Below are 19,220 nucleotides of genomic sequence, written 5' to 3'. Positions count from 1 at the left end.
CTACTGTATTAACATTACAGTATGCAGATAGCTACTGTATTAACATTACAGTATGCAGGTAGCTACTGTATTAACATTGCAGTATGCAGGTAGCTACTGTATTAACATTACAGTATGCAGGTAGCTACTGTATTAACATTGCAGTATGCAGGTAGCTACTGTATTAACATTGCAGTATGCAGGTAGCTACTGTACTAACATTACAGTATGCAGGTAGCTACTGTATTAACATTGCAGTATGCAGGTAGCTACTGTATTAACATTACAGTATGCAGGTAGCTACTGTATTAACATTGCAGTATGCAGGTAGCTACTGTATTAACATTACAGTATGCAGGTAGCTACTGTATTAACATTACAGTATGCAGGTAGCTACTGTATTAACATTGCAGTATGCAGGTAGCTACTGTATTAACATTACAGTATGCAGGTAGCTACTGTATTAACATTGCAGTATGCAGGTAGCTACTGTATTAACATTACAGTACGCAGGTAGCTACTGTATTAACATTACAGTATGCAGGTAGCTACTGTATTAACATTGCAGTATGCAGGTAGCTACTGTATTAACATTACAGTATGCAGGTAGCTACTGTATTAACATTGTAGTATACAGGTAGCTACTGTATTAACATTACAGTATGCAGGTAGCTACTGTATTAACATTGCAGTATGCAGGTAGCTACTGTATTAACATTACAGTATGCAGGTAGCTACTGTATTAACATTGCAGTACGCAGGTAGCTACTGTATTAACATTACAGTACGCAGGTAGCTACTGTATTAACATTACAGTATGCAGGTAGCTACTGTATTAACATTGCAGTATGCAGGTAGCTACTGTATTAACATTGCAGTATGCAGGTAGCTTTTGTATTAACATTACAGTATGCAGGTAGCTACTGTATTAACATTGCAGTATGCAGGTAGCTACTGTATTAACATTGCAGTATGCAGGTAGCTACTGTATTAACATTACAGTATGCAGGTAGCTACTGTATTAACATTGCAGTATGCAGGTAGCTACTGTATTAACATTACAGTATGCAGGTAGCTACTGTATTAACATTACAGTATACAGGTAGCTACTGTATTAACATTACAGTATACAGGTAGCTACTGTTTTAACATTACAGTATACAGGTAGCTACTGTATTAACATTACAGTATACAGGTAGCTACTGTATTAACATTACAGTATGCAGGTAGCTACTGTATTAACATTACAGTATGCAGGTAGCTACTGTATTAACATTACAGTATGCAGGTAGCTACTGTATTAACATTACAGTATATAGGTAGCTACTGTATTAACATTACAGTATACAGGTAGCTACTGTATTAACATTACAGTATACAGGTGGGTACAATGAAAGTTTTGCTTCAGTAAAGTTGTGTTTAGCTTAATTGTTTAAGTTTTTTCTGTATTAAGTATTAAAATGACTTATAATTTTTTTCAGACTTGGAAGTGAGGTTCAGAAAAGTCGTAAAATATTTGCCTGACCTCTTTGAGGTGTATCAGATGACTCAGCAACTTTCCTCAGACGATGAAGATGTGAAAGTTTTGCTACAAGAGAAAGTCTGGATAACTTTTCCAGGAGCAGAAAGTCTGGATAACTTTTCCAGGAGCAGAAAGTCTGGATAACTTTTCCAGGAGCAGAAAGTCTGGATAACTTTTCCAGGAGCAGAAAGTCTGGATAACTTTTTCAGGAGCAGAAAGTCTGGATAACTTTTTCAGGAGCAGAAAGTCTGGATAACTTGCCTGTGTTAGGAAGTCTGGATAACTTGTCAAGGCCAGGAAGTCTGGATAACTAGTCCTGACTATTAAGCCTGGATAATTTGTTCACACCTGTAAGACAATATATCTAGTAACCCAGGATAACTTTCAAACCAGTAAGCCAGGATAACTTTTGCCTACAAGTTAGCCAGTATTTTCCAACCAGTTATCCAGGATAACATCTTCAACAAGTCTGGATGTTTTATCTCTTATTTTCTAATTCATTATAATTTTAAAATTATAAATATTGTTCAATGTTTACTGTGACTCTTGACATTGTCAAGAGTCACAGTAAACATTGAACAATGTCAAGAGTCACAGTAAACATTGAACAATGTCAAGAGTCACAGTAAACATTGAACAATGTCAAGAGTCACAATAAACATTGAACATTGTCAAGAGTCACAGTAAACATTGAACAATGTCAAGAGTCACAGTAAACATTGAACAATGTCAAGAGTCACAGTAAACATTGAACAATGTCAAGAGTCACAGTAAACATTGAACAATGTCAAGAGTCACAATAAACATTGAACATTGTCAAGAGTCACAGTAAACATTGAACAATGTTCAATGTTTATTGTGACTCTTGACATTGTTCAATGCTTACTGTGACTCTTGACATTGTTCAATGTTTACTGTGACTCTTGACAATGTTCAATGTTTATTGTGACTCTTGACAATGTTCAATGTTTACTGTGACTCTTGACATTGTTCAATGTTTACTGTGACTCTTGACAATGTTCAATGTTTATCGAGAGTTTTAGCATTGTCCAGGGTTAAACTATTCTAGTTTGTTAGTTGTTCACACTACTGTTCCCATTACTGTTAATATATCTAATATAGAAAATAAATTCCCATAATTATACTGTATATTTTTATAATGTAAATATATATAATTAATGCATTACTGTTCTAAATTGTATTTTGAATAGAATCAACAGGGTTCCCTTTTGCGCCTGCGCGGATGTGCGGGGGGACAGGTCGACACAGGGCATCGGGGTAGTGGCAGTGTTTTGAATGTAGTGAGGAGGCTGTGAAAACATGGGACCAGGAAATTGGAGTTCACGGCGGCCTAAGGATTAAAATAGGCCTCACTTCATAATAGGAAGTGTCGTAACTGTTCCTGGTGATGAGTGAGGGAACGTGATTTACGGGACCACCGTAATAAAGTGGTAAAATGAGTGTATAATGGAAGGACCGGTGGCGACTGGTGAGTCGCCATGGACTATGTCCCGGGGAAAAATACCCGTGGTTTAATCATCACTCATCGGTCTCAGATCTTAATGGATTGGCCTCCAATATGTATAATAATTAGGAGACATTAAACCGTATGGTGGGCTAAGAAGAAATCAGTGATAATAACACCAAGTTAAGAGAATGTGTGAAGTGAAATGAGTCGCCGTTCTCAGAGTGAGCATCTGTTTATCTCGTGTTCCTGTCTCGAGCATAGTGAAGTTTTTATGGAGTCACGACTTCTAAACCGGGACAAACCAACGGATACCTCGTCCGGCTGGAATAAGAACCGTGTCGGTGTAGCAGGACATCGAAATGTAATGGCGAATGGAGGAAATAAGGAGCATCAGTCACCCACAGTTAAGTAACCCTTCTAGTTATAACAGACTGATACTGGCCAGTTAGGTATGTTGTAATTGGATAGATTGTGGGTGATCCAGCTACATCAAGTGACCACCAGAGAATATCTGGTAAGTGGTGGGATTATGTACAAGTGTTTTTCCTTGATGGATGTATCCATGTGTAACCTACCCCCCCCCCTTCAATCAGTTAAACTAATATAATCTATACAGTCCACAATTAATTAGTAGCGCCGTACTTGAGGGTGCTACCCAATTTATACTGGTCTCGGATAGATATGGATAAGATTGTGAGGGTCGAGGGGCCACCTACAGTGACCAGAGGTGGTTAAGTTTTCTCACATGTCTACACGGGGTGACTACGGTAAACAATATAGTTGTTGTCTCCCAAGGAGATTACTTGTATGCATGTAATGTTGAGGTATGTACAGGTAATCACCCAAGAAATTTTTCCATATCTGCCATTACTGTTATAATAAGTTAATGTATCTAACATTGCCATTATAACAAGATAATATATCTAACATTAATATATCTAACAAGTTAATATATCTAACATTACTGTTATAACAAGTTCATATATCTAACATTACTGTTATAACAAGTTCATATATCTAACATTACTGTTATAACAAGTTCATATATCTAACATTACTGTTATAACAAGTTCATATATCTAACATTACTGTTATAACAAGTTCATATATCTAACATTACTGTTATAACAAGTTCATATATCTAACATTACTGTTATAACAAGTTCATATATCTAACATTACTGTTATAACAAGTTCATATATCTAACATTACTGTTATAACAAGTTCATATATCTAACATTACTGTTATAACAAGTTCATATATCTAACATTACTGTTATAACAAGTTCATATATCTAACATTACTGTTATAACAAGTTCATATATCTAACATTACTGTTATAACAAGTTCATATATCTAACATTACTGTTATAACAAGTTAATAATAATGTTTGAACATTGAGGTGTTTTAACTGAATTATTTTACCTAAAATAACTAACAATAATTTAAGAATTAAGAAATATGAATGTTAATGCAATGAAAACTTATTGTAACTTTTTTTCGCAGTGTTACATAATACTGTCCATGTTTACACTGTGTTACATAATACTGTCAATGTTTACACAGTGTTACATAATACTGTCAATGTTTACACAGTGTTACATAATACTGTCAATGTTTACACTGTTACATAATACTGTCAATGTTTACACAGTGTTACATAATACTGTCAATGTTTACACAGTGTTACATAATACTGTCAATGTTTACACAGTGTTACATAATACTGTCAATGTTTACACAGTGTTACATAATACTGTCAATGTTTACACAGTGTTACATAATACTGTCAATGTTTACACTGTGTTACATAATATTGTCAATGTTTACACTGTGTTACATAATACTGACAATGTTTACACTGTGTTACATAACACTGGCAATGTTTACACAGTGTTACATAACACTGGCAATGTTTACACAGTGTTACATAACACTGGCAATGTTTACACTGTGTTACATAACACTGGCAATGTTTACACAGTGTTACATAACACTGGCAATGTTTACACTGTGTTACATAATACTGGCAATGTTTACACAGTGTTACATAATACTGGCAATGTTTACACAGTGTTACATAATACTGGCAATGTTTACACAGTGTTACATAATACTGGCAATGTTTACACAGTGTTACATACTGGCAATGTTTACGCAGTGTTACATAATACTGGCAATGTTTACACAGTGTTACATAATACTGTCAATGTTTACACAGGGTTACATAATACAGGCAATGTTTACACAGTGTCACATAATACTGGCAATGTTTACACAGTGTTACATAATACTGTCAATGTTTACACAGTGTTACATAATACTGTCAATGTTTACACAGGGTTACATAATACTGTCAATGTTTACACAGTGTCACATAATACTGGCAATGTTTACACAGTATTATGTAAATAATACTATCAATGTTTACACTGTGTTACATAATATTGTCAATGTTTGCACTATGTTACATAATAAAGTTAACGATTTTCTCTGTATTTCATTAAACAGATGTTTATTTAAATAAAGTTTAACATAAACATTTTTACCAACAGTAAACGTTGATGTAGAAGATAGTGACTTACTAAGTAATGACAATTATTTTATAGCAACAGTGACACCACTAACTGTTACTGTTACGACTTACTGGAGGTGATGTCCTGGTAGTCAGTAAATGTGGGGCTGATAGTGCTGTCCTGGGAGACAGTAATGGTGAAGCTGGAGGTGCTGTCCTGGGAGACAGTAATGGTGAAGCTGGAGGTGCTGTCCTGCGAGACAGTAATTGTGAAGCTGGAGGTGCTGTCCTGGGAGACAGTAATGGTGAAGCTGGAGGTGCTGTCCTGGGAGACAGTAATGGTGAAGCTGGAGGTGCTGTCCTGCGAGACAGTAATGGTGAAGCTGGAGGTGCTGTCCTGGGAGACAGTAATGGTGAAGCTGGAGGTGCTGTCCTGGGAGACAGTAATGGTGAAGCTGGAGGTGCTGTCCTGGGAGACACTAATGGTGAAGCTGGAGGTGCTGTCCTGGGAGACAGTAATGGTGAAGCTGGAGGTGCTGTCCTGGGAGACAGTAATGGTGAAGCTGGAGGTGATGTCCTGGTAGTCAGTAAATGTGGGGCTGATAGTGCTGTCCTGGGAGACAGTAATGGTGAAGCTGGAGGTGCTGTCCTGGTAGTCAGTAAATGTGGGGCTGATAGTGTTGTCCTGGGAGACAGTAATGGTGAAGCTGGAGGTGCTGTCCTGGGAGACAGAAATGGTGAAGCTGGAGGTGCTGTCCTGGGAGACAGTAATGGTGAAGCTGGAGGTGCTGTCCTGGGAGACAGTAATGGTGAAGCTGGAGGTGCTGTCCTGGGAGACAGTAATGGTGAAGCTGGAGGTGCTGTCCTGGGAGACAGTAATGGTGAAGCTGGAGGTGATGTCCTGGTAGTCAGTAAATGTGGGGCTGATAGTGCTGTCCTGGGAGACAGTAATGGTGAAGCTGGAGGTGCTGTCCTGGTAGTCAGTAAATGTGGGGCTGATAGTGTTGTCCTGGGAGACAGTAATGGTGAAGCTGGAGGTGCTGTCCTGGGAGACAGAAATGGTGAAGCTGGAGGTGCTGTCCTGGGAGACAGTAATGGTGAAGCTGGAGGTGCTGTCCTGGGAGACAGTAATGGTGAAGCTGGAGGTGCTGTCCTGGGAGACAGTAATGGTGAAGCTGGAGGTGCTGTCCTGGGAGACAGTAATGGTGAAGCTGGAGGTGCTGTCCTGGGAGACAGTAATGGTGAAGCTGGAGGTGCTGTCCTGGGAGACAGTAATGGTGAAGCTGGAGGTGCTGTCCTGGGAGACAGTAATGGTGAAGCTGGAGGTGCTGTCCTGGGAGACAGTAATGGTGAAGCTGGAGGTGCTGTCCTGGGAGACAGTAATGGTGAAGCTGGAGGTGCTGTCCTGGGAGACAGTAATGGTGAAGCTGGAGGTGATGTCCTGGGAGACAGTAATGGTGAAGCTGGAGGTGATGTCCTGGGAGACAGTAATGGTGAAGCTGGAGGTGATGTCCTGGGAGACAGTAATGGTGAAGCTGGAGGTGCTGTCCTGGGAGACAGTAATGGTGAAGCTGGAGGTGCTGTCCTGGGAGACAGTAATGGTGAAGCTGGAGGTGCTGTCCTGGGAGACAGTAATGGTGAAGCTGGAGGTGCTGTCCTGGGAGACAGTAATGGTGAAGCTGGAGGTGCTGTCCTGGGAGACAGTAATGGTGAAGCTGGAGGTGCTGTCCTGGGAGACAGTAATGGTGAAGCTGGAGGTGCTGTCCTGGGAGACAGTAATGGTGAAGCTGGAGGTGCTGTCCTGGGAGACAGTAATGGTGAAGCTGGAGGTGCTGTCCTGGGAGACAGTAATGGTGAAGCTGGAGGTGCTGTCCTGGGAGACAGTAATGGTGAAGCTGGAGGTGCTGTCCTGGGAGACAGTAATGGTGAAGCTGGAGGTGCTGTCCTGGGAGACAGTAATGGTGAAGCTGGAGGTGCTGTCCTGGGAGACAGTAATGGTGAAGCTGGAGGTGCTGTCCTGGGAGACAGTAATGGTGAAGCTGGAGGTGCTGTCCTGGGAGACAGTAATGGTGAAGCTGGAGGTGCTGTCCTGGGAGACAGTAATGTTGAAGCTGGAGGTGCTGTCCTGGGAGACAGTAATGGTGAAGCTGGAGGTGCTGTCCTTGGAGACAGTAATGGTGAAGCTGGAGGTGCTGTCCTTGGAGACAGTAATGGTGAAGCTGGAGGTGCTGTCCTGGGAGACAGTAATGGTGAAGCTGGAGGTGCTGTCCTGGGAGACAGTAATGGTGAAGCTGGAGATTTTGTCCAGGTAGTCGGGAATTATACACAGGAAGGAATACACATAAATGACCTCATAGGGGACAGGAGCCGTAGTGGGGAAACAAGTGTAGTCAAAGATAAGATAAAACCAATATTGCAAACTAGAAATACCACAGGAAATAGCAAAGAAGAGGACTCCACTAGCAATAGTGAGGATATGTTACCAAAAAAACAACTGGTGCTAGGGAGGATAGGAATAAGACAGGTAAACATGCACCAACAGGGAATACAGTCACAGAAACCCAAGGCAAACGGAAATAAAGCCTGTGCACATACTATGCACTTGGTATCTGCAGACATGGGAAATCTGGAAATACAGACGGGACGTGCAACTATGACCACCCTAGAAAATGCCGTGCCCATATGACAGCAGGAAAATGCAAACTCCCTTCCTGTAAGCTTTTTCACCCTGAAATGTGTACCTCTTCAGTACAGGAAAGACTGTGCTATAACATAAATTGCCAGGCATACCATCTAAAGGGGACAAAAAGATACAAAACATCCAGGCCATGGGAAAACCTGGGTAGCCACAGCCACTCAAGAGGGAGAGGTTTTTTAGTGCCAGGAATGAAAAAAAAACTGGCAGGAAATGGCAGAAATCGTACACCAAATCCAGTCATTCCTGGAGTGGAACCACAGTCGATGGCCTCCACTCCAAACCAACAGATACAGATACTGATGCCGGAACCCCCCCCCCCCAGTACCAACAATACCACCAGTCCGAAGACATTCTTCTTTGCAAGTATACAGGGTCTAAAGCCAGCAACAAACAAAATACCTTTCATCCGTGGACTGCTTGCAGAGGCAAAGGCAATGTTCGCGGCTTTCACTGAGACCCACATAAAGGATCATTTGGACAACGAAATATGGATCCCAGGTTACAACCTAAACAGATGTGACAGAGTGAACAGGCTAAAGGGGATGGGGGGTTGGCCTGTACATTGCAGAGTCACTTGTTTGCACAGAACTGCTTAATGCCTCAAATGATGTAGTGGAAGTTTTAGCAGCAAAATCGAGAACCAGAACCCAGTCATTGTGGTAGTCTACAAGCCTTCGGATGCAACATCCCAGCAATTCCAGGAACAGCTGTTAAAAATTGACCACTGTCTGGAAAATCTTCCAGCTCCTGCACCCAACATCTTGCTCCTGGGGGATTTCAACTTAAAGGCACCTAAAATGGAGGAATACAGCAAATAATATTGTTGCAGTAATAACACCAGGAGGCAGCTCTGATGAAAACTCACACTCACACGAGCTTTTAAATCACTGCACAAAATTCAATTTAAACCAGCAAATAATAGAGCCTACTAGACTGGAGAATACACTAGACCTCATCTTCACTAACAATGATGATATGATAAGAAATGTCACCATATCAAAAACAATATAATCAGATCACAACATAATTGAAGTTCAGATATGTATGCGCGGAGCCACAGACCGACATAAGGAGATTAGTCACGAGGGTGCATTCACCAAATTCAACTTCAATAACAAAAACATAAAGTGGGACCAAGTAAACCAAGTCCTAACCGATATAAGCTGGGAAGATATACTAAGCAACACAGACCCCAACTTATGCCTAGAACAGATGTATGCACAAGGCTTATTCCTCTAAGAAAAAGGAGGAGTAGATGTAAAATAGAAAGAGACAGGCGCTCCCTTTACAGGCGATGGAAAAGATTAACAGAGCGGCTAAAAGAGGTCAATATATCTGAAATGCGTAGGGAGACACTTAAGCTAAAGGAATCTCATAGGAGTCAGGAATCGCGGGAAGAACTAAAAGCCATAAATGAAATCGTAAGAAACCCAAAGTATTTCTTCTCCTATGCCAAATCAAAGTCGAGAACAACGTCCAGTATTGGGCTCCTACTTAAACAAGATGGGTCCTACACAGATGACAGCAAGTAAATGAGTGAGCTACTCAAGTCCCAATACGACTCAGTTTTTAGCAAGCCGCTAACCAGACTGAGAGTCGATGATCAAAATGATTTTTTTATGAGAGAGCCACAGAATTTGGTTAACACAAGCCTATCATATGTTATCCTGCCGCCAAATGACTTCGAACAGGCGATAAAAGACATGCCCATGCACTCTGCCCCAGGGCCAGACTCATGGAACTCCGTGTTCATTAAGAACTGCAAGAAGCCCCTATCACGAGCCTTTTCCATCCTATGGAGAGGGAGCATGAACACGGGGGTCGTTCCACAGTAACTAAAAACAACAGACATAGCCCCACTCCACAAACGAGGCAGTAAAGCAACAGCAAAGAACTACAGACCGATAGCACTAACATCCTATATCATAAAAATCTTTGAAAGGGTCCTAAGAAGCAAGATCACCACCCATCTAGAAACCCATCAGTTACACAACCCAGGGCAACATGGGTTTAGAACAGGTCGCTCCTGTCTGTCTCAACTATTGGATCACTACGACAAGGTCCTAGATGCACTAGAAGACAAAAAGAATGCAGATGTAATATATACAGACTTTGCAAAAGCCTAAAAGCCTTTGACAAGTGTGACCATGGCGTAATAGTCGGTCGATGGATCTATAATTTCCTCACTAACAGAACACAGAGAGTAGTAGTCAACAGAGTAAAGTCCGAGGCAGCTACGGTGAAAAGCTCTGTTCCACAAGGCACAGTACTCGCTCCCATCTTGTTCCTCATCCTCATATCTGACAAAGACAAGGATGTCAGCCACAGCACCGTGTCTTCCTTTGCAGATGACACCCGAATCTGCATGACAGTGTCTTCCATTGCAGACACTGCAAGGCTCCAGGCAGACATCAACCAAATCTTTCAGTGGGCTGCAGAAAACAATATGAAGTTCAACGATGAGAAATTTCAATTACTCAGATATGGTAAACACGAGGAAATTAAATCTTCATCAGAGTACAAAACAAATTCTGGCCACAAAATAAAGCGAAACACCAACGTCAAAGACCTGGGAGTGATCATGTCGGAGGATCTAACCTTCAAGGACCATAACATTGTCTCAATCGCATCTGCTAGAAAAATGACAGGATGGATAATGAGAACCTTCAAAACTAGGGATGCCAAGCCCATGATGACACTCTTCAGGTCACTTGTTCTATCTTGGCTGGAATATTGCTGCACACTAACAGCACCTTTCAAGGCAGGTGAAATTGCTGACCTAGAAAATGTACAGAGAACCTTCACGGCACGCATAACAGAGATAAAACACCTCAATTACTGGGAGCGCTTGAGGTTCCTAAACCTGTATTCCCTGGAACGCAGGAGGGAGAGATACATGATTATATACACCTGGAAAATCCTAGAGGGACTAGTACCGAAATTGCACACGAAAATCACTCACTACGAAAGCAAAAGACTTGGCAGACGATGCAGCATCCCCCCAATGAAAAGCAGGGGTGTCACTAGCACGTTAAGAGACCATACAATAAGTGTCAGGGGCCCGAGACTGTTCAACTGCCTGGCAGTCTTCAAGCTGGCACTGAACAAGCACCTAAAGTCGGTTCCTGACCAGCCGGGCTGTGGCTCGTACGTTGGTTTGCGTGCAGCCAGCAGTAACAGCCTGGTTGATCAGGCTGTGATCCACCAGGAGGGCTGGTCACAGACCGGGCCGCGGGGGCGTTGATCCCCGGAACTCTCTCCAGGTAAACTCCAGGTAAACAGTAACAATAGGGGTATAATTACTTCTCCAGTTTTTAAATTAGTTTTATTTATTACCAATCATTAAGTTTTATTAGTAACTGGTTAGTGTATTAGAATAACCATTTACAATTATAAATGGAATTATGCTGTACAACGAGAAACCTAATCTTAAGTTCTAACTCTTATTAACCGAGTATAATACAAAAATTTCGATGAATAGTCAAAGTGGGAATTGATAGTCTACTAATCCCATCATTCAACATTCCTAGAGAGGTCTGGGGTAACAGAATAGTTGTCTTTCATAAGTGAAATGAATTACCAGACTTAGGAAATTAATAGCAAAGACAAGACAAAGGACTTGGTTTAAAGTTCTAGATTTAGCTATGAGCTCTGGGTTGAAGACCCGTTCAGAGTCAGAGCTAGGAGCCGACTGACTTGCTCAAATACACCATAGTCTGACATCAGCTCGGCCAGGAGGCGACGTGTGGCGTCAATTTTGGAAACACCGTTTGTTCGTTCGTTCATGATTTGCTGGTACTTCTGGCCGGAGTCTTCTCCAAATGGCGACCCGGCGGTGGCCCCCGGTTGGGGGTGACGTTCATCTTCTTTCTTCTGTCTTCTTTCTTGGGCCCTCCGGTTGGAGGGTGATTTCTTTTTCTATCTTGCTCTGACTCCCCAAGTGGGGAGTGTCTTCTTGCTTAGCAGCAGCACAACCGGGCAAAGGCTGTAATTACAAGGCTCGTTTTGGAGCCACACCCCAGCTTTAGCGAGCAGCAAAGTGCTGGGGAAACTTGTGTTCACGGTGAATGATCATTGATGGTTGTTTTAGAGGAGGAGGGTACCGTCCTCATGAGACCCATTCTGGAGAGTCCTGAATTTCTTCTTTGAGGTGTAGTCGAGTCCTACGAGGCGGAGGGTCGTTCTGAGTCGTTTGACCAGTTCTTCAGTGGTGTATTGATGAGTTGGGTCGCAGGTGTACTTGACTGTTCCATCCTGGAGACGCTGAGCAAGTTCTGGAGATTGCATGTTGTCGGTATACTGGGTAGTTGTGTAGAAGTATAAACCATTCATGGTCTGGGGGGATGATTGTGGTGTAGCAGTGGCAGTGGCACGGAGAGATGCATTCCAAGGTTCTTGTGTTTTAGCATTCTTGGCTGGTGGCTAAACTGGTCGAGGTGAGGCTTCTGATTTGCCAGTTGCCATGCTAGTGAAAGCAGGCGATGGTGGACTTGCGATGGTAGTGGAAGCAGGCGGTGGTGGACTTGCGATAGTAGTGGAAGCAGGCGGTGGTGGACTTGCGATAGTAGTGGAAGCAGGCGGTGGTGGACTTGCGATGGTAGTGGAAGCAGGCGGTGGCAGACTTTCATTAGTGGGGTTTACCGACGTCTCAGTGGTCTCTGATTGGTCCATCTCTGTGTCGAGTGGACGTTGTGGTAGCGATGGAGCAGCGGTGATGTTGGTGACATTTGCAGTGGATTTTAGGATCTCAGTGGAAGGCGGTGATGCAGGGAATGTAAAACCAGGCATGTTGTTGAGCTTGAAGAGTTCGTTGATGGTGGTATTGAAGGAACCAGGCTCAGCTACATTCTGTACATGAGTATACATGATGCAGTAAAGAATCTTGGTGGAGTCGGCAGTAGGTGCTGGCAGGGAAGTGGTGGGAGCAGCTTGCGTTACTTTTAGGATCTTCGTGGTGTCAGCTTGAAGCTTGGCGATAGCAGAATATGTGGTTGCTTGTGGGTTGGGCTTCTTTTGTTGTTGTTGTTGTTTCTTGAGTATGTCTCTTCTGGTAGGGCATCTGGCAGCAAGAGTATGGTGGTCATTCTTGCAGTTCAAGTATTTAGGTGGTGAGGCAGTAGTGCAATTCTTTGTCATGACCCTCACGGCCACAGGTGGAGCAGAATTTCTTGTCCTTGATAGGACAATCTTTTGTGGTGTGTAAGTATGAGTAGCAATTATAGCACTGTGAGATTTGTTGGATTTTTTCTGCTTCAATGAAGGCTGGGTTGATATGGAAGTAGTGAATAGCCAGGCCCTCGACGAGAGCTTTGGCTGCTATGTTGACGTCACTGAAGGTGACCTTCAGCATGGATGAAGCACTGGTTTTTTTAGTAATGAAGTCCACCTTGGCCCAAGGGTTCTGTGCTTCAATAGATGACTTGATTTCTTCAGTGGCCTGTGCAGTGATGGGGTTGTCGAGTCGCTTGAGGAACACAGTTCTCCTGGCCCTCAGAGCTGGGGAAGTCAAGATAAGAAATCCCTGATCTCGTAGAGTGGTTGTAGCAGTGGTAGTAAATAGTTTCTCGCCTCTGTGTCGTCAGTACAGACGACAACGTAGGCCTCTTTGAGCGATAAAATCGCATTACACTTGACTTGCAGTTTGCCACTGACGACAGCTGCAAGTGCTAGTTTGGACGAGTCATTGACTATCCCACTCGCTGGTTTGATCTTTACCCTGTTAGAGTAATGCATCGTGAAGTGATGCAGGCTAAAGGTTCCCCTCCCCAACGGGGATCGAAGGGAGACTTCGTTCCTTTGTTTTTCTGTGTGGAACCACCATTCGGTCCCTACAGTAGTGGTTGCACATTAGTAATAACTAACCTATTACAATATACTAATACTAATACCTAAAGAATAACAGACATCTTATTGAGTATAACCTTGCTCGAGAGTACCTTTTATGATTTATACCGATAATAATATATAGTCGAACCTGTTTTATCTAGCTAGTAATAAAGTGGTTCGTGATATATTATTACAGAACTTATTTTAACCACATCTTTTCATTTTTGTTTACAATGGAGCATAAAGGAGGAGCGCGTAACAATCTCCAACAAAAACAACAGCGACAGTAGTAACTGTTACTGGTATTCTCCAACAAAAACAACAGCGACAGTAGTAACTGTTACTGTTATTCTCCAACAAAAACAACAGTGACAGTAGTAACTGTTACTCTTATTCTCTAACAAAAAGAACAGTGACCTTAGTAACTGTTACTCTTATTCTCTAACAAAAACAACAGTGACAGAAGTAACTGTTACTGTTATTCTCCAACAAAAACAACAGCGACAGTAGTAACTGTTACTGTTATTCTCCAACAAAAACAACAGCGAGAGTAGTAACTGTTACTGTTATTCTCCAACAAAAACAACAGTGACAGTAGTAAATGTTACTCTTATTCTCTAACAAAAAGAACAGCGACAGTAGTAAACGTTACTCTTATTCTCCAACAAAAACAACAGCGACAGTAGTAACTGTTACTCTTATTCTCCAACAAAAACAACAGCGACAGTAGTAACTGTTACTGTTATTCTCCAACAAAAACAACAGTGACAGTAGTAACTGTTACTCTTATTCTCTAACAAAAACAACAGTGACCTTAGTAACTGTTACTCTTATTCTCTAACAAAAACAACAATGATCTTAGTAACTGTTACTCTTATTCTCTAACAAAAACAACAGTGACCTTAGTAACTGTTACTCTTATTCTCTAACAAAAACAACAGTGAGAGTAGTAACTGTTACTCTTATTCTCTAACAAAAACAACAGCGACAGTAGTAAATGTTACTCTTATTCTCCAACAAAAACAACAGCGACAGTAGTAACTGTTACTCTTATTCTCCAACAAAAACAACAGCGACAGTAGTAAATGTTACTCTTATTCTCCAACAAAAACAACAGCGACAGTAGTAACTGTTACTCTTATTCTCTAACAAAAAGAACAGTGACCTTAGTAACTGTTACTCTTATTCTCTAACAAAAACAACAGTGACAGAAGTAACTGTTACTGTTATTCTCCAACAAAAACAACAGCGACAGTAGTAACTGTTACTGTTATTCTCCAACAAAAACAACAGTGACAGTAGCAACTGTTACAGTGAAAACTATTACTGTTTATCTCTAACAAAAGCAAGAGTGACAGTGATAAATGTTTCTGTTAATACTTAATAAAAGCTGATATTCTTGAGCACAGTAATTTATATTAATGAAAGTATTAACACTATCTTGTTTAAACAAAGAAAAATCATCGATAAAAAAATGATCATTACTAAGAGAGTAAAGATCAATAATGATCTACTAAGTAAAAACCAATAATGATCATTAATAAGACAGAAAAGATCAATAATGATCATTACTAAGAGAGTAAAGATCAATAATGATCATTAATAAGACAGTAATGACTCAATAATGACCTTTACTAAGACAGTAAAGATTTAATAATGATCATTACTAACACATTAAAGAACATTAATGATCATTACTCAGTAAAGATCAATAATGATCATTATTAAGACAGTAAAGATCAATAATGTTCATTACTAAGAGAGTAAAGATTCAACAATGATCATTACTAAGACAGTAAAAATCAATAATGGTCATTAATAGGACAGTAAAGATTCAATAATGATCATAACTAAGACAGTAAAGATTCAATAATGATCATTACTAACACAATAAAAGTCAATAATGATCATTACTAAGACAGTGAAGACCAATTATAATCATTACTAAAACAGTAATGAACAATAATGATCATTACTAAGAGAGTAAAGATCAATAATGATCATTACTAAAAGAGTAAAGATCAGAAATGGCCATTACTAAGAAAAGATTCAATAATGATCATTACTAAAACAGTAAAGATCAATAATGATCAATAATAAGACAGAAAAGATCATTGCTGATCATTATTAAGTCAGTAAAGATCAATAATGATCAATACTAAGACAGTAAAGATCAATAATGCTCAATACTAACACAGTAAAGATCAATAATTATCATTACTAAGAGAGTAAAGATCATTAATGATCAATAGTAAGACAGTAAAGATCAATAATGACAATTACTAAAACAGTAAAGATTAATAATGATAAATACTAAGATAGCAAAGATCAATAATGATCAATATTAAGAGAGTAAAGTTCAATAATGATCATTACTTATTCAGTAAAGATCAATAATGATCATTACAAAGAAAATAAAGATCAATAATGATCATTACTAAGAGAGGAAACATCAATAATGATCATTAGTAAAACAGAAAAGATCAATAATGATCAATACTAAGAGAGTAAAGATCATTAACGATAATTATTAAGTCAGAAAAGATGAATAATGATTAATACTAAGACAGTAAAGATCAATAATGATCATTACTAAAACAGTAAAGATCAATAATGATAATTACTAGGACAGTGAAGATCAATAATGATCAATATTAAGACAGTAAAGATCAATAATGATCATTACTAACACAGTAAAGATCAATAATGATCAATATTAAGACAGTAAAGATCAATAATGATCATTACTAATTCAGCAAAGATCAATAATGATCATTAAAAAGAAAATAAAGATCAATAATGATCATTACTAAAAGAGTAAAGATCAATAATGATCATTAGTAAAACAGTAAATATCAATAATTATCAATACTAAGACATTACAGATAAATAAGGACAAATAATAACACAGTAAAGATCATTAACAATCATTATTAAGTCAGTAAAGATCAATAATGATGAATACTAAGACAGTAAAGATCAATAATTATCATTACTAAAACAGTAAAGATCAATAATGACAATAACTAAGACAGTAAAGATCAATAATGATCAATACTAAGAGAATAAAGATCAATAAAGATCATTACTAAGACAGTAAATATCAATAATGATCAATAGTAAGAGAGTAAAAATCAATTATGACAATTACTTAAACAGTAAAGATAAAAAATGATAATTACTAAGAGAGTAAAGATCAATAATGATAAACATAAGACAGTAAAGAACAATAATGATCAATGATAAGAGAGTAAACATCAATAACGATCATTACTAAGAGTGTAAAGATCAATAATGATCAATACTAAGAGAGTAAAGATCAATAATGATCAATACTGAAACAGTAAAGATCAATAATGATAATTACTAAGACAGTAAGGATCAATAATAATCAATACTAAGACACAAAAGATCAGTAATGATCATTATTAAGAGAGTAAAGATCAATAATGATCAATAGTAAGACAGTAAAGATCAATAATGATCAATATTAAGACAGTAAAGATCAATAATGATCAATATTAAGACAGTAAAGATCAATAATGATCATTACTAAGACAGTAAAGATCAATAATGATCAATAGTAACACAGTAAAGATCAATAATGATCATTACTAAGAGAGTAAAGATCAATAATCATCAATACTAAGACAGCAAAGATCAATAATGATCATTACTAAGACAGTAAAGATCAATAATGATCAATGCTATAAAAGAAAAGGTTCAATAATGATCATTACTAATGCAATGAAGATCGATAAAGATCATTACTAAGACATTAAAGATTCAATAATGCTCATTACTTACACAGTAAAGATCAATAATGATCATTACTGAGGCAGTAAAGATCAATAATTATCATTACTAAGAGAGTAAAGATCAATAATGATCATTACTAATAGAGTAAAGATAATAATGATCATTACTAAGGCAGTAAAGATCAATAATGATAATTACAAAGAAATTTAAGATCAATAATTATCATTACTAAGTCAGTAAAGATCAATAATGATCATTAGTGAAACAGTAAAGATCAATAATGATCAATACTAAGACTGCAAATATCAATAATGATTAACAATAAGAGAGAAAAGATCAATAATGATCATTAGTAAAACAGTAAATATCAATAATAATCAATACTAAGACTTTAAAATCAATAATGATCAATAATAAGACAGTATAGATCATTAACAATCATTATTAAACCAGTAAAGATGAAAAATGATGAATACAAAGACAGTAAAGATCAATAATGATCATTAATAAAACAGTAAATATCCATAATGATAATTATTATGACAGTAAAGATCAATATTGACCAATACTAAGACAGTAAAGATCAATAATGACTATTAATAAGACAGTAAAGATCAATGATGATCAATAGAAAGACAGAGAAGATCAATAATGATAATTTTTTTTTATATTTTATTTAAAAAACTTTACAGCTTAATATTAAATAAAGATATAAAATGGGTACAGTAGGATCCTCAATCCTACACAACATACACTAACAATCCTACACAACATACACTAACAATCCTACACAACATACACTAACAATCCTACACAACATACACTAACAATCCTACACAACATACACTAACAATCCTACACAACATACACTAACAATCCTACACAACATACACTAACAAGTTTTAACAACACATTGGTGGTTAACGCTCTTGCTTCACACGGTGAGGGCACTAACGATTCCCAGCACAAGAAACATTAACGTGTTTCTACACACCTGTTGTCTAACAATCCCCATCAGTAAAATACACTAACAACTGGTTTCGCATCCTGGGACACTGTAATGGACATAAAAGACCGGGCCGCGGGGGCGTTGACCCCCGGAACTCTCTCCAGATAAACTCCAGATAAACCAAATTTTCCATATAACATACTACTATAATATAAACAATATAAACTAACTATATAAACTATATAAAATATAAATTATATAAATCTTTCAGATTTGTATAGTTAACATACTGTGACTGACATAAGACAAAGGTTGACAACCTTCACAGTAGATAATCAGAGTAATGACCTACGTCACAATCTCAGTTAAAAACAAGTACATGCTCTTCCCAAAATTAACCCCTATACAATAAGAATTTTTTTTTTATTTTATTGAAAACTCAGGTACAAAATAGTTATGGGTGCATAAAATAATAAGTCAACAAGATACCAGGCACTAACT

At 38.6% G+C, this 19,220-nt stretch overlaps 1 protein-coding gene across 1 annotated transcript in view; it reads left to right on the top strand.

The window, feature by feature from the left end:
* Positions 1-5,463, top strand: part of LOC128702066 (uncharacterized) — a 133,577-nt gene extending 128,114 nt beyond the window's left edge. The window contains exon 6 of the mRNA XM_070080352.1: positions 1,461-5,463. Within this exon, the coding sequence (XP_069936453.1) occupies positions 1,461-1,503 (43 nt within the window). The 3' untranslated portion in view covers positions 1,504-5,463. The remainder of the gene's footprint in view (positions 1-1,460) is intronic.
* The last annotated feature ends 13,757 nt before the right edge of the window (positions 5,464-19,220 follow it).

The sequence above is a fragment of the Cherax quadricarinatus genome, unplaced genomic scaffold (genome assembly GCF_038502225.1).
Source record: "Cherax quadricarinatus isolate ZL_2023a unplaced genomic scaffold, ASM3850222v1 Contig339, whole genome shotgun sequence".
Lineage (NCBI taxonomy): Eukaryota > Metazoa > Arthropoda > Malacostraca > Decapoda > Parastacidae > Cherax > Cherax quadricarinatus.
The sequence above is the reverse complement of the archived record's forward strand: the minus strand, read 5'-3'. Positions and strand labels throughout refer to the sequence as shown.